Source organism: Papaver somniferum, chromosome 5 (assembly GCF_003573695.1).
Source record: "Papaver somniferum cultivar HN1 chromosome 5, ASM357369v1, whole genome shotgun sequence".
NCBI classification, from domain to species: Eukaryota; Viridiplantae; Streptophyta; class Magnoliopsida; order Ranunculales; family Papaveraceae; genus Papaver; species Papaver somniferum.
This window is the reverse complement of record NC_039362.1, coordinates 67732161-67749053: the sequence shown is the minus strand read 5'-3', so window position 1 is coordinate 67749053 and position 16893 is coordinate 67732161. Positions and strand designations below refer to the sequence as shown.

The 16893-nt window shown below is 37.5% G+C and overlaps 1 protein-coding gene across 3 annotated transcripts; it reads right to left on the bottom strand.

Annotated features, from left to right (window-relative positions):
• Nucleotides 1-6931: 6931 nt before the first annotated feature.
• On the bottom strand, nucleotides 6932-16347 carry LOC113281813 (probable inactive purple acid phosphatase 1). Of its 3 annotated transcripts, none has more exons than XM_026530678.1 (17): nucleotides 14483-16347; nucleotides 14126-14256; nucleotides 13703-13830; nucleotides 12168-12225; nucleotides 11071-12053; nucleotides 10775-10966; nucleotides 10507-10598; nucleotides 10302-10368; nucleotides 10028-10150; nucleotides 9735-9827; nucleotides 9451-9580; nucleotides 9244-9325; nucleotides 8693-8825; nucleotides 8382-8587; nucleotides 8154-8279; nucleotides 7742-8051; nucleotides 6932-7497 (listed from the first exon to the last, which is right to left on the bottom strand). In XM_026530678.1, exons 6-17 carry the CDS (start codon nucleotides 10952-10954, stop codon nucleotides 7192-7194), a joined length of 1848 nt encoding a protein of 615 aa, XP_026386463.1. In that variant the 5' UTR covers nucleotides 10955-10966; nucleotides 11071-12053; nucleotides 12168-12225; nucleotides 13703-13830; nucleotides 14126-14256; nucleotides 14483-16347; the 3' UTR covers nucleotides 6932-7191. The 3 variants fall into 3 exon arrangements, with proteins under 3 accessions (XP_026386463.1, XP_026386462.1, XP_026386464.1); XM_026530677.1 differs by having other exon boundaries at nucleotides 14126-14221; XM_026530679.1 differs by having other exon boundaries at nucleotides 14131-14221.
• Nucleotides 16348-16893: the final 546 nt, after the last annotated feature.

Sequence of the window (16893 nt, the reverse complement as noted above, 5' to 3'; positions counted from 1 at the left end):
TCAACGGTTCATCCCCCGTCTGGAACGGGAGGTAAGAATTCTAAACACCCGCGAATCCCCTGTCAGCGGGTTTACTGGATGATTTTGTATGCTTATATGTTGAGGACCTGAAATCGGATTTAATTTTCTAGTAAAGGGAAAGGCCTGGCCAAATCAAGATAAGGACTTGGATTTCATCACCGTTTCCTTCTTGCCCTCCTTAGGAACACGTAACCTACGCGAACCTAAGCCTTAAAATTTGTACTAGAACGAGACCGATAGGGTAACGAGCTTAATAGGAAAGTCATTCGAAAAATATTGGTTACTCTTTTAAGCATACTTCGAAGTTCATGATGGTTTCTGTGAGTTGAATGCGTGACTGCGCCGCCTTGTAATGCGGTGAGGCCTTGGGTATCAAAGCTCTACGCAGCTTCCCTCGCCTCTATTCAACTTACTTTGACTCGGATTGATTCCATAGGGGTTTGCTCAAATTGTAACGAATTCCCTTTCGAAGGATTAGAAGCTGGTCTAGAAACAATATAAGTGGAGCCATCATGCTTTTTTTTTGCTAGATAAAATAGGCTTGTTATGGTCGAGTCAGCCTTCTTTGTGTTTTTTTAGAATTCCCTTGCAGTTAGGATGTCGAACTGGTATTATAATAGCCAATACAATGAGTATCCGACTGAGCAGCTTGGACATTATCCTTTTTATGACCATAGTGTGAATAGTGATTGGGAACGCGGAATTTTTGAAGGTTATGGTCCATACCATTGTGAGCCCAATTACTATCCACATACCCACAGGTCATACGAGCAAAACAATCCTTCTATTTCTCTAGAAGAGTCTCTCAGGAGTTTTCAATGAGTCAACACGGAAGTTATTTATGAAAGAGACTTATAATATTCTTCTCCCAGAAGAGTCCGTAGAGCGGTCAACTAAGTTATCTCTAGAAGAGACCCTCAAGCAATTTACTGAGAGTACAAATAGGATTGTGGAAAAACTTGCTCAGGATAGTCTTAAATTCCAGTATAGTGTTCCCAATACCACCCTTGAAAATAAGGATAGTTTTTATTCACATAATCGAGATGACGAGGTTATAATTGGTAACACTACCTGTTTTGATGAGGTTCGATCTTTTTCATGTTATTATAAAGATGATTATGATGAAGATATTATTGATGAAGAACATGAAATATGTAGGCATAGTGATCAGGAATTTGTTACTCTGATTGAGATTTATAATGATAGTGTTGTTTTTAGTACAAATCCAAATAATTTTAATATTTATTCACCTATTCAAAAGGATGAGGATTTGACTAGAGATACCACCGTTTTAGACGATGTAGTTCATGATCCTTTAGCCTGCAGTATGTTGGATAATCCATTATTTGATGTGCCTATCAGTGAATCAGAGGAAGTAACTATGATTAACACCTTAGTTAATGAGCCTTTACTAGAAACTTTCGCTGGTAATCCTTTATATGATTGTGATGATGGTTTAGAGGAAAGAGTTTACCCTGAGAATAATGTTTTAGAGTCTAGCGATTTAGAAACACTAATCTTAGAAGACCATAAACTCGTAGAGATGAGCGAGGATGAACCAGACTTAGAAGAATCAATTGACCATTTCCATGAATCTGATGACCTAGAAATTAGGGAAGTTGTGACTAGTCTTTCTAGAGACACATAAAACTATAAGTTTGGGGGTAATTATCATTCTCCGTGTGCTTTAACTATTAGAAAGTTCCCTCGTGTAGGACTTGACATTTGTGCCTCAACCATCTTACAAGATTATCTTCATACACATTTTACTGAACCTAATGATGTCCAGAAAGAAGCTCAGTTGTTAGAAACCCATCCTCTGGTTGATGTGGTTAACCCAGGCTATGATACCAAGATTGACTTTGTTTTCCCACGAAAAACTTTTCTTCTAATTGTAGGAACATATGATTTTCAGATGTGTCGGTATTTAAGTTTTGAGACTAAACCTAATTACTTTAGGATATTAGGGTCGACCCATTTTCTTAAGAATGACCATTATTATGGTCAACTTTTTGAGTCAAATCTAATTGACTTAGAGGATCCCTAATTATTCAGGTTGTTGTTATGTGCTTCTAAGTTCTTAGTTGAGTTTTTCCAGACTCTAATGCCTGAACCGAATCTTGGCTTTGAGGAAATCCAACCGATGAAAGCTTTTTATTTGAACCCTTTTATAGAGCCTGAACCTGAACCACAACTAGATGTAGTTGTATTAAGAAAGGGTATGTTCGATATCTTCTTGGTGTGTTGCACTTTCCTCTTCTTGTGGGTAACACTTTTTGATCCAGATGACCCACAGTTATTCCGTCTACTGCTATATGATTCTACGAGGTGACTAATCCTTTCTTAGTCTGGCTGAAGACTATAAACTTAGCACTTCTTAGGAGGTAACCCATGCTCTTGCAACACGGTAATATCTTTCCTTAACTCTTTTGCTTCAAGTGGTAACAGTTTCTCCTTGTTCATTCTTTTAATTTTATCTTTAGAACATTGAGGACAATGTTAGATTTAAGTTTGGGGGTATGGGAGAAACTTTTTAGTTGCACTATAAATAAACTCCAGAGCCTAGAAATTTATGCCTATTAAGGATAGCACTAACCTATCTAAGTGGATGGAAACATCTTGGTTGTAGGAGTTGAGGAACCAATCTGATTAGATGGAAACATCTAAAGAGTCTATTCATAAAAGCACAGAGCTCAGGTGTTAGAATTAAAATAAAAAAAAAACATGGTAGTTTCGCCATATCTCGTTGAGTCCTAATCCTTTTGTTTTTATTTTTTAAGTGATTTGGTGGGGCACACGATTCAAGTTGTTACCTTTTCTAGGGTGAAATAGGGTGATTGAGATACCAAAAAAAAAAAACCAGACCATCAGACCAACCGAAATAAATTCAATAAAGTCGACCACTGGTGCCCTTGTATATGCCAGTTGTGTTGACCTAAAGTTAGGTTTATCGACCACTGGTCCCCTTGTATATGCCAGTTGTGTTGATATTAGTCATACCAATATCTCAGTCCATTAGGATAGGTTCATCCTGGCAGAGGTCTTCAGACAGATATGGGAAACACCGTTCACTTTAAACCATCTTTTTCTTCATCCATCTTCTTAATTTTTCCATGTGATTGGTTGACTTCGGTTATGATGTCCAGAAACTATCTGAGTAGATCTCTGTCACTTTATATGAATTTTAGTATGCTTGAGTGCAAACTCGTGTACATCAATTGGAATTTCGCATCAGGGTACTTCCTCCTGTAGTCAGTGATTGTATACCAACCAAGGAGATTCTTTAGTGCCTTCCAAGGTTCTGCGTAGATAGCTAGGGTCTGGAGTAATGGTTTTGTGGGTACACCTCTGGTAAACCCTCCCGAGATTAACTCGGTTTTATTTATTTTTTTAGTTTTGCTCGAGGACTAGCAAATAATAAGTTTGGGGTATTTGATAGACGTATTTATGTGTCTAATTTGTCCTCAATGTTTCGTATTGTTAGTACTTGTTTTTGTCCTTATTATGGTGTTTTGTGTGTTTGTAGGTATTTTTTGGAAATAAATATTGATGGAAAATTCGGCTCAAAAAGTTGTTAAAGGCACCCCGGAGGACATATGTTATTCGAACTCCAACAACGGATAAGGGGCGACCACTGGATAAGGGGAGACCTTCTTTAACAAATTCAAAATTTCATTTTGGCGGGAAAATGAAGAACATAACTGTGTGATTTTCGATCGAAGTTTGAAGGAGTTCTAGGTAGACTAAAGGGCTGAAATTTGTTGGGTAGTTGTGATATGTCCCAACAAATCTATCATGAGTGATGATCGATTAAAATTGTCTGGATTCTCGCGTAGAAGTAAACAAAGCAACACTTTCTCGGGAAGAATATTTCACGGGTTTTGAAGAGTTTGAACATGTTCTGATGACTCGATCAACATTCTGGAACGTGTATTGACTTATTCAGAGTGTGCTGGCAGAGAATCAACGCGTGAGGAGGTAAAATAGGGAAGAAAATATTCCCGAGAATATTTTTTTCACTGGCGAGTTATGAAGAGATTTCTGGAGTTAATGCAGAGATTGGATGACCCTGTTGAGTATAAAATAGGTTCTCGGGCACCAGAGAGGGAGGAGGGAGAGTTGGGGAAGAGAATAGAGAGCTACGATGAAGAGTTTGGGAGAATTGCAGAGCATCGGAAAGTCGAGATAATCAAGTGGCAGGAAACCACCATTTTTGTTGTTGTGAAGAAAACGAAGAACATCGACCCACACTCATTGGACGCCTAAGGACAGTCGTTTATGCTACAGTGGTAACGACCCACGGCCGAGGGTCGTAGTTCAGGAGATAGTCTTAGAGCAACAGTAGTTCTCTGGTTTGTAACAAATATAATTGTTACAAACCCGATTTTGAATTGTTTCTCCATTTTCTCCTTGTAAACACCTTTTTGAGCAATGAAAAATTCCTTTGAGTGTGTTTTCACCATGCGGAGCTAGACCCCATCACTGGGACAACGGAGGAAGCAACTTTTCACGATTGTGGTAAATGAATTAATTCTTTTATTGACTTTTTTCATAGATTTAATTGCTTTATGATTTCTATTAATTATTTGTTATTTTTTTAGATGCCGCATGCTTAGTTCTAAATACTTTAGATGCGTCATGCTTTTAACTTACAAATAATATTTTACGAAATCTATTTTTGGCAAAGAACTAGAGTCACAACTTCTTTTGTTTGAGCTATATTGTCTAGAGTTAATGAGTGAACCATAACAATATGAAAAGTAGTGGAATCCCGCGTCTCAGCGTCTCTTCATCTTGTGACATAATTTGTATATTTTTAGTGTTTTTCCTTTGTTAATCCTAAAAAAAATTTCAACAAGTCTGAGTGAACGAATCATCTTACTACAACATCATTGAAAAATAACATCAATGAGCAATATTTGGCTGCACAGAGAAAATCGACCATGTAGCCCCTGCAGAAACTCCATGGATCTGTCCTGGTTGTGTGGTTATCCACATAGCTCTTTCCTGCCCTAGAGATACACTGTTGAATTGGTCGGAAAGTATCCAGTTTATCCCACAGAGATTTGAGACGAGTGTAAACATCGCAACAGTCAAGTTATCTTGTTTGAGAGTAGAAATCGACTGTTTCAGAGCATACATCTTAGATGCATTGTGATGAGAGAAGCGCGACTTGAGTTCTAACCACATATCACGAGCATATGGGAAATTCATGATGCTTAGTCGAATTTCTGGATCTCGAGAGTTGGAGATCCATCCTCCAACCAAATCATCACAACGTGTCCAATGAGGAAGATCTGGAGCAGCAGTTGGTTTCTTGACAATGCCATCGATATATCCTGTCTTACATTTTGCACTTAGAGCTTTAGACACGCCTCTTCCCCAGGTGCAGTAGTTTTCACTGTGAGCATAGGTGTTGTTGGATATTTTCAAAAGGACGCATTTTTGTTTGTCGCTATCCGGGGGTTCGGTTTTAGGTTGAAAACCTAATTCAAATTTCATTGAAATTTTTGAACAGACGTGTCTCTGCCAACATCCACCATTGATGCCATTTGAAGGTGCGCTGGTGATGAACATACACCTCCAAGAGACATCAAATCCTTATAAGTAGTGGTGGTTGTTTCTCTTGAAATCACATCAAAATCAATTTGTTTTCTTCTTCTCTAATAGCATCATCATAACCTTATATAACGTGTTCTTGGTCGGGTCAAGGAAGTACAATCCTTGAATTCGATACGGTGTTAGGGCTTCATTGAATCCTAAAGGAATAATTCGACAGACCTGTTGTACTCGCCAAGTTAATTGGGAAAGGTCGAATTATTGTCTAAAAGAATCGAAAGAGCCTTGAAGTCAGGGGTACACCATTCTTCTGTTTTGTTTTCATCCTCTAGTTTTAAGCCAATTTTCCAACAGGTGTGAAGAAAACAGAAGCAGGGTTATCCGCATGATGATCATAGTAAGGACTGGTGATAGGAATACCTGAATCCTTGTCGGGAGATGAAGGGGAAGGATCCCCTTTGATAGTCATGGAGATACAGATGCTAAAAAAAATCTAACCTAGCTCTAGTATACCATTTTGAAATATTGAGATAGGATTTTGTTTCACACACAACTGTGTTAAGTTTTGTTTCTTTGATTCGTATTCAAACTAAATACATAGTTACTGGTGTTTACAGAGACAAGAATAGAATAACAAAAAGAGCAAAATAATAGGAGAGAATAAAAGAATAGGAGAACTAAACTTAACTAGCTATAAGGAGGAAGACTGGAACTAGATAAAACAATTTCTCGATTAACCTGATCAACAAGTATGGTGAAAAGTATATGATTTTTGCTATGTTTTTGAATTAATTTTTATGGAAAATCTTAAATTCCCTTTTGATTTTCCTTCGCGGAAGTGACTCTTTCTCCACAAATTAATTGCCTTGTACTACACACATGATTTATGATTATAATTATGTTTATTAACAATGTTACAATGGACATCTATGCAAATGCAACGTGCATTCGACGCCTTCCAGTATTGAGATGCCACGATGTCGCATAAAATTTCATACTAAAAAGGTCGTTATCTTGGCGGGCGACCAGGTATTTTCTGAATCAGAAGCCAACCAACACAATCCTAATAACTTTGTCATTTTTCACATTTTCTTTGATATATATTTTCATTCAAATGTTAAAGTCACAATTTCATTGTTAACTACGCCCTCCGCAGCAATGAATAGACATATTAATTGGTTGTTGAGATTACCAACTTAGCAACTACCAACTACAAACATCAAAGCGAACAAAAAATTTCAACTTAGAATTTGCATGATTCTATCTAGTTTTTTCTTTGATTTTTCATTGTTAATGAGATCACGTCTGAGGGGTCTAAATCCTCAACTTAATCTAATACTAACAAACAATATAAACAAATTAGAGCGTTGAAATTGAATTCACACGTTTGTATGTGACTTGCTCAAACGACTGCCTTAATTGTTGACATCATATTCACAAGTGTAATCTTTGATCTCAAAGATTTAGTGCTCAAAAAGTAGTCAATTTTGTGCAGTGAAAATGATATCTAATTCATTATTGCTCTACTGTGTGGGAATAATAAATCTGACAATAAGGTGCTTATACTATTTGAACAAACCCATGAATTCCAAAAGCACTTCATTTCATATATCATGAGGCCATTGTCATACTTGGGCAACTGTCAACTGTGCAGGCCAAGATGTCTCGGTAATCTCGGGATATAGTGAAAGAATCGTAGACGTTTCCATCACTGCTCTTTTTGTACTCGAAAAGAAGGTTCGAATGGTCAAAAGCTGTTAGTTTTAAGAAGCCAAAATCATAATCTTGGAACAAACTCCACCTGGTCTTTAGGGTTGTGAATTTCGCGAGTCCAGCACCTCCACCACCAGCAACGACGTGAATGGTTCCGTTCAAAGGACCCTGATAGTGTGACCTCTCATTAGTGGTGCATATATTCTGCAAAAGAAGAACAAAGATCAGTTGTTTGTTTTTCAGTATACGGTTTAGTGTTTAGCTTAGGTGAATAACAGGCGATACTAGATCCACTTGAAATGCATGGTTTGGTGACAACCACTTTTATGTAGTTGTAGTGAAGTCTCATGCAGCAAATTTACTACCCGGTTATGTGTAGTTTGTAGTTTGTTCACGAACAACCAATTATCAACTAATTACAAACCATAAAATTGTGGGTTATTATTACCTCGTACACAGGACATGTCCTTTCGTAGTTGTGTACATGGCCATACACTGCTATATCGACTTTGTACTTCTGCCAGAGTTTTTGGAGACTCTCTCTTCCCATTGGTTCTTCAAATGATCCTTGCTCGGCATACCATGAACCGGAAGAATAACCAAGAACTCTATGTGCTAGAAAGATCAGCCATGGTTGTTTTTGTCTATCAGCTGATGCGAAGCACTCTTCAATGAACTTGTATTGCTCTGTACCCTCTCTCCAATCATGTTCTGTATCAGCTATGCAGAACTTAAACATTCCATAATCCGTTGAATACCTATAGAGAAAATGAAAAAGGGGAAACGACAAGTTCCAGATGAGGTCAAAATTGTAATCATGTCACACATCGAGGTTATGGAATGGGTGTTAGATGTTTTACCAGTACTTAGCTCTGTTATCTGCAGGAACGTAATACATGGTTTCAGCTGGCACACCACATTCACCACCTGAATCTGTATTCCCATAGAAGGACCCTGTTCCGGGCCAATCTCTTTCGTGGTTTCCACTGCAAAGAATAATCATTTACTCGCTACATGAAATCAAACAGATATGGAAATGGAATTCTCTCACATAACGAAAAAAGAATATGAAGAACGGGAAGACAAACCTTGCGACCATGTAAGGAACAACCGAGGTAATAGGCTCCACCTGTGACGTAAACTGATCCCACTGTGAAAGGTAACCGTTTGCATAACATATATCTCCAATATGAAAAACTATATCTGTATTATTAAGGTCCCGAATAATCTCTCTGGTGTTATTAAGTGAACCAGGCTGATAATTGTTATATTCATTTGATCCATCAGCTTCAGCCTGAACAAAAATGTATACCATCAAAAACCTATGTTTCTTCATCCTACTTTTGAATGGACTAACTGACTAGGATCTCAAAAGCAAGCATAGAAAGAGAGATCAAACCTTTCCCATATCGCCAAAAATAACGACACGCTGTACTGAGTCCTGACCAGGATAAGGAGATGCCCTGAATTTATATTCCTGACTCCAAACAAAAGTACCATTGAGCAACTTATGCCCCAGCTTGTATGAATACCTGCATTAAACAAAACTAAAGTTATGCACTAAAAACACAAGTTACCTTCTTAGTTACTGAATTAGTTCTCATGCCGAAGAAAATTCTAATTACCTATGAACAAAAAAGGTATGGTAACTTAAAGAGTATGGAGGTGGTGGTCGAGATGCAATATTTAAGTGCCAAGGAACATGCCACCACCAATTTGTTTGTTGTTTGGTGCATCGTTTAACCATTAGATTACTTCATAAACTTAAATATGCTATTTCTTCACTAATGTTAATTTCTATTGAGGTTATCGCAGACAAGATGTGGGTACCACAGTACAATTTCCCTTCTAGGCTCTTGTTGGCAACTACTAGTGCATCATTTCATTCGGCTTCTCTTAAGGAAATGTCTGACAGTGAACTAAAAAAAACAAAATAAGTGTCCAACGTACACTGAGTTGGGCCACAGTTCCTTCAGAAAACTTGTGTGTATGAAACCAGGATCCCGCCACCCAACAGTTCTTGCTGGTGCACCTGCATATGAAGATAGGTGGAAATATTACACTTTTATCTTTATTACAAGGTTCGACCGTACAAGTTTCCAGGACTTCAAATTAGCAACAAAAAAAAAAAATCACCGGAGGTACAAGATTACATACCACACATGCTTTTACGACTGAATGTCAATGTTCCAGCGGGAGTACGCATCTTCTCTCCTCCTTGTCGACCCCATTCAACAAATGGTTCTGCTTTGTTAATCCCATATCCACTTGTCCAAGTTACAGTCATCTGAATACCAAGTGACGGAACATATTTAAAATTCTTTAGAGAAATCAGGGATTGGACTTTGGATAACATTCTAATGTATTTCAGTCTTTCCAGACAATTAAGTGCACAAAGTTAACTAAAAACCGCAGTTACTTTAAACGTACAGTGAACTTACTTCATTCCAAGCTTTCCCTTGGGCCAAACGTGGGTAAACAGGTGCATTTGGATTCTGAAAAGCTACTTCATTTGAGACTGCGATCAACTTTGGCTGTTATCACAAGAACAAATTAACTGGGAATGAGATTAGAGTCAAATTAACTGGTAAAGACGGAAAAAACATAGATCAGCAACTGTTTTTATTTGAAGAACATTAGCGTGGAGACATGAAAGTATAGGTACATGGGCGATGCATATACACATTAGGGAAGGAGCCAAATGATCCAAAATCTGAAAATTAGGTGAACTTACATTAGTGAGGCCACCTGAAAAAAGTGCAAATGAAAAGTCTCCCCTTTGGTTGATCAATTGTAATTTCAATTTTCCAGACCCACTTTTCTTGTAGTCTGGGCTGGAGTAATTCGCAAATTGGTACTGCAAGAAACAGTATAACATGTCAACCATTCACATTCAAAACTGCCTGTTCCACTTCAAGGAAAAGTATCATTACATGTTTTCATTTGTTATTATGTTGTGAAGATTCAAGAGAAAGAAAAACAAGTGAGTAAGTTAGTAACCCTCAAACCTTAATAGGTGATGTGCACAGAAATGGAGGATTCACTCTAGTATTTTCAGGTGAACAAGTGGCAGCACTGAAAATTTTGCAACAACAATACAATAAACCAATCAAAACACAAGATAAGTTATTATCAAGTTAAAATTGCAATCCATTGAAATTCTTTTGGCTTCTTGAAAACGAGCAATACGCTCGGAAGTGAATATTATATTACCTGAAATTAGCCGGAGAAAAGACTCCAATCCAATCATCATTTGAAGGGTTTGGTGAGCTAAACTGAACAGTCACCCATTCAGTATTCTCTCCCTGTGGCAATCAAGGAGATATAAATGAATTCAAACATGTATCGACTTTAAGTAAAAGTATGTATAGGCGACACCTATGTGGTCTGGGTGCGAGACATAAGGCGAGGCGTTAGAGTACAAATAAAGAAAAATGATCCAAATACAAAAGAGAAACAATATGAATGAGAGGTTGTTTACCCTTGATCCAAGAATAGAAGGAGAAGCTTTAACATAAGCTGAACTGTGAAGAGCAACTACTGCCTTATGAATAGCAATTTTTGAAAGTGGCTGATCTCCAAGTGTTCTTTTCTCTGCTTCTCCAAAGCTCATAGAACCAAGAGTAACAATTAACAAAAAAATGAATCCGTGGGACTTCATCACAATCAAAATCTGCAATGAATCAAAACAGAATAGTAATTAATATGATCATTTCCAAACATCCCTGGGATTGAACAGGAATTAAGCTGAGAATTAAATTACTGTGGGAAACTTACTTGCACCAATATCAATGATTGAACTTCACCAACCAGTCAAGTTGAAACTGATCAAAAAAAGAACACTCAAGTTGAAAGTGTTTTCTTGTTATGTTCTTCTCGTGGGTATTATCGAAAGATAGACAAATACAAAACGAAGTCGAATAATTTATTCAACAAGAAGAAGAATAAGAGTAAATTACTTATACGGATTGATTGGGATAAACCGAATTTATGACATTAGAATCTTCCCCGGGATATAGGATTGGATACTGTTGGTGGGAGGGAATAACTCTAACAAAGGGGTGCTTTTAGTATTTTCATTTTTTGTTTTGTTTTGATTTATTACATCATTATTCACTTTTATCAAAACTACATATATCAAGCAGCCATGGTAGTGGCTGGGCAACTGTCACATATGCAAGCCACGATGTCTTGTCATAAATGTCGCCATCGCTGCTCTTTTTGTACTCTAAAAGAAGGTGTGGTTAGTTTTATGAAGCCATAATGTCTTTTGAACACACTCCACTTGGTATTTAAGGTGGTGACCTTGATAGTGCGATTTTTCATCAGTAGTGCAAATATTCTGCAAAAAGAAAAATGATGCTCAGTAGTCTGTTTCAATATACAGCTTTTAATCCATATTGACAAAAGGGTGATGTTGGAACTATTAGAATGCTCGGTCTGGTCAAGACCACTCGTATGCTTTTAGGTGGATTCACCAAATTTGTGCAAACCCTGATTGCACTAAAGACTTGGAAAACAACCACAAACACATAGGAGTTCCATCCTATTGAGTTTTGAGGGAGTTTTCTAGTTAGATATTCTTAAGCTTGACAACCTGCGTTACCAACAACAGCAGAAGCTCGTGCTCTCTTTTCAGCATCAGCCAGCTCCGTTGTTAACTTTTCTACCTCTCGAGATATTACAATCAAATTCTGTTTCATTGCCTGGCCATGCTCAAAGTTTTGTGCATGTTCTTCTTCTCATATTCAATTCCAGACCTGTATACCCACACATGCATAACATGGCATTTTAACATCAAAACACACTATTGGATAAAAAAATAACAAACGAATAATACCTCGAACACTTTGTGGAAAAAAACAAATTAATACCTTACACGTTACAATTTCTGTTTCATATTCTCAATCTCTGCTTTGAGTGCAAGCATATCTGAAATACAGAAACATGGAAATAATTTAAATAAACTTCTTGCACCAATTATTCAAATTAGGCCTAGCTTATAGTGTGGAAATGCAGATATTACCGGGACTAGTGACACCTACACACAGGGAAAAATGGCATACCATGGTTATCAAACTCCTGTAGAACTAAGAATAAGTCTTATGGGGTGCTAGTCTAGCAGCTAGATTAGCAGTCAGGACTACCTCCTAAGTCTTATGGGAGTGCTAATCTAGCAGCTAGATTAGCAGTCCATGTCAGCGCTGAATGGTTCGGCGCTTTAAATCTCAACCGTCAGATCAAAAATAAATCTCTTAGTGCTGAACCATTCCACGAAAAGGTGTTTTTTCAAGCGTTGAATCATTCAGCGTAACTATCTAGCATGCTAGTTCACATTCTAGCAACTGGTAGGAGAGAGAACTAGTGTTAACTTTTTTGCCACACTTTTTTTTTGAATTGCAACACTCAAGTGCTAATCTAGCACCTCCAATCTAGCCCATAAGACGTTTTGACAGAGATAGCTGATTATATGCAACGACAACAACCAAGCCTTTAGTCCTAAACAAGTCAGGGTAGGCTAGAAAATGAAACCCATTTCAAAGTTATGAAATCAAAAAAGAAAAACTTAAGTAATATATGGGTTCATTTCATAAGAGAGTGGCCAAATTTCAGTCTTTGGCTTGCCAAGCCTATCACGACCCCCTCCTTCTTTATCCTGGCTTGGGACAGGCTATGCAGAAAAGACCACATAGGCGGAGTTAGGTAGCTGATTGTATGCAAGCGATAATTAATGTGATTTTGCGCCACCATCATGAACTCTCTTTTCGACACTGAAACATAAACAAAATAGCACTCTTCTTTACTCAAGGGAAATCACAGAAAGATACATGAACAGAAAAGCTTTCACGGTTGCTTCCCACACTGAAACATAACTGTCAAAGCTGTAAGTTTCTCGTGGTTTAAAGCTTGTATTTTTTTTTCTTCCTCGACAGTTTCTAGCTCTCAATATCGAAGATCCCTTTAACAGCTACACATTGAAATACACGCTATCACTAATAACATAACACGAGAAAAAGAATTGGCACGATACAGTAAGAATCACAATTAAGGAACTACACAGGGAAAATAAAATTAACAATGACAGATAGAGTTTCAGCGTGATCGAAAAACTAATAAGGTACTAGCGTTCAAGGCTGTCTAGCAAGAAAAAGAAAGATCTATCAAATTAGTGTTGAAGCTAAAGCTGCCATCAGTCATGGAGTATGCCTTTTAAAACTTAAAAGGGAGTTCAAGGATAGATTAGACTCGTGCATTTTTTCTCGGGAAAGTTTATTCCACTATGCTGGACTCTGTAAAGTGGGCTTCTGTTTACACCTTTTCATTGATCAGCAGAGTACCCATTTTTGTCACTGGAGCATTGCAACATACTCTTAGCATTTCAGGAGAGTATATAGTCGTACTGACTTACCTCTAAGAATTTCTTTCTTGGTTCATCTTCTCCACAAAATTGACCTTCACAAAGGAAACACCATACAGACTCCTGTGTCGTTAGGATTTTGTGCAACATCTAGGCAAAACTGCTCTGGTCCATCATACCTACAAAGACACCAAGCTTTCACCATTAGGATTCTGTGCAGCATCTAGGCGAAACTGCCGTGGTCCTTCCTCAAACCTACAAAGACACCAAGCTTTCACCATGTTTGATACACCTAATCAGAGAGATCACCTAAAGAAATGAAAACAACATTCAAGGAGTACTACCCACTTAGGTAATATAACGCAAGTTCCCTATGACAAAGATTTAATAACATATACTAATGTAAAACTGAACATCAGCCAGTGTATGGATCGTAAATGTAGTAAAACAGTTGTGTAGAGAAAATTAGACGACCTTACATGTCTTCTGGCGAGGATCCGACTCAATAGCTCTATCGAACTGAATAGTGGCCCCAAAACATCACCCTCAATCACCATCAAATTGAATGAACTATCAGAATGCGAAAACAAAATGACTGAGTGTTGCTACAAATAAAAAAAAATCACAGATTATTGAAGAAATAATTTACTAGGCCAAAAGACCAAAAATCCAAAGATACAAGAGTAAGTTTCACACTACATAAATAAATGAACAAAAGAAAAAACTTTCACAATTTGACACTAAACTGACTACCATTGGTGAAGTGAAATGATAGGACAGAACTAACTAATAGAAAGGATGGATTTGTATTAATTCTCTCTGTGTACTCACCCAACCTGCAGGTACTTTTCCTCCGTTTTCGAGAGACTGTCGAAAATCATTGAAAGTATTAAATTTAGTAGTTTCTCCTTCAGGAATGAAGGTTTTCAGAGAAAGGATGTTCTCCGCTTGGGCCTGCAGCTGATAATCCATGTACGGGGAATTAATATTATCATCATCACCAATATGACGTCCTCGGCGGATCCCTTTTTTCATCTTAGTTTCAAAAATATCACGATTTTGCTCATTACTTGAGCCGGAGCATTTCACCACCTTGAGCTGTTTCAATTGCAGATTGTAGAGTAATAGATAATCCCCGTCGAACCAATACAATAACAGCTGATCAGAGAAACTCAGTATACGGGTAGGCGGGGTAGTACTAGTAGTGTTAGTAGTATCAAAATAACAACTTATGGGATCTGGTAGTAAGTCTTCCTCCTTAATTTGAAGATCGAAAGTCTCCCCCTTGATCCATACTTGGTTGACCTTGTCCTTCAATATAAACAGATGAACCTTAAAACCACCACAACAAGAGCTTCTACTCTGACCATGACACAGATAATGACTGTTGTAGCGTATCATTATCTTCTCAGAGCGTGCAACACAAAGATACCCTTTAAACTCCAGAAGATGGTGATCAACTATTAAACATTGGTCATCATCTCCCACTGTCGTCGTCGGGGTCGGACTACATTCAGTTGGTAGACGAATGAAGTGAATCTTCTCGTTGTGGATGTCAAACGAGAGCAGCATATCGATCTTATCATTGTTGCTAGGTGTAGTATTAGTTATCCGCCAAACAAGGTAACCCCCGTAAAGGGTGGCGGCTGTACCTCTGGATGTTATTGTTACCATTGGACTTGGGAAAGGAGAGGAAGAACCTGGTGGTGGTGAAATTTGAACAGCACCAATAACTATCTTTCTCCGTGCATAAGTTCCTCCCATTGTAAGGACCAGGCAAACAAACTCCTGATCACCGGATAGTGTTGAAGTTGTAGTAGGATAAATAATCACAGCCTTATATTCTTCTGAAAATGAATCCAAACCAAAACCATGACACAAATATATGCAGAGTCCTCCTCCGGTACTGGTAGGAGTTAAATAGGTAAGGCCAAATGTTTCACCTCTGGTAGGGTTAACAACACTAATAACACCTCTACCATGAGTACTGCTACTCGCTCTTTTCATACAAACTAAACCATTACAACAACCTACTATTTCATTTGCGCCTAAGTAGGATACGGCCGTTAATATTAAGAAGAAATTTGTCATCTTTATCCTTTTCTTCTTCGTCTAAACTAAAAAAGTAAGCCTGATCCCACTTTTTTATAACTGCATTCAGGAGACTGAAGACTAGGTTTAATCTGTTTTTATTTTGAACAAAATGAGAGGAAGCAAATCTTGGATCTTTAAGAATTGAATTGTACCATGACTTACACACGCAGCTGCATATGGAGAGATCCCGAGCTGGTAATCTGATCAGAATGTTTTCGATAATCAGTTCTTCAGGAACGTGTGGACTAGAAGAATCATCATCGATTTTAGTAAATTTTGCCATGTTATTCTTGTCCTGTTCTTCATCGTAGCTGATTAAACGTTTCCCACTCCTGAGCATCATCGTTAACTTATTGGAAAGGATGAAAAACCTAAAATTTAGAACAATTTATATAGTGATTAATATTTATGGATTTAAGCTCAAACGGCGGGAGGAGGAGGAGAAGAAGAAACCCAGAACAGAAATGAAGTTTAGGAAAGTAAAAGTAGAAAAGAAAAACCCTAGATTGCGATGATAAACAAGTTTGATCTGAATTAACAGAATAGTGTGGGGAAAGAAGAAGAGGAAAAACGGGAAAACCGATTATTAGAAATGAAATCAGGAAAGTAGAAAAATAGAGGGAAAAACCCTAGATTATAAACGTGTTGAACTAGCACTTTACATCGGGAGATTTCAAAATTTTCCCAAAACTGACCTTAACCAACTTTTGTAACCCTTTCCAAAAGTAAAAACTTGGTCGCTGCTGGGACTGGGACTAAAAATTCGAACCAAATCGGTGATCATTGGAAGGATGACCCCGAAAAACTTAAGGACAACTAATAAGATAAAATAAGATCATCCAAAACTAAAATGAAGCCATCCCTTATCTCTGATTTTTCGAAATGACAAATATACTCTCAACACGGTAGATAATACTACAATCAGTAATTTTATTTGATCAACATATTTTATGTGTTAAGAAAACCACAATCAGAGGTTTATGGGGAAAGAATGCTACCTATTAGTAATGTTATAATCGGTTGGTAATGTTGTAATCCGTAGTTAAATTTTATATATTTAGTTTTAGGAAATTTCTGGTTATTTAGTTTTCGTTTTAGTTTTTAGTGGGAGAGAGCAGAAGAAGAAGCAGAAGAAAATCATTTTTCTT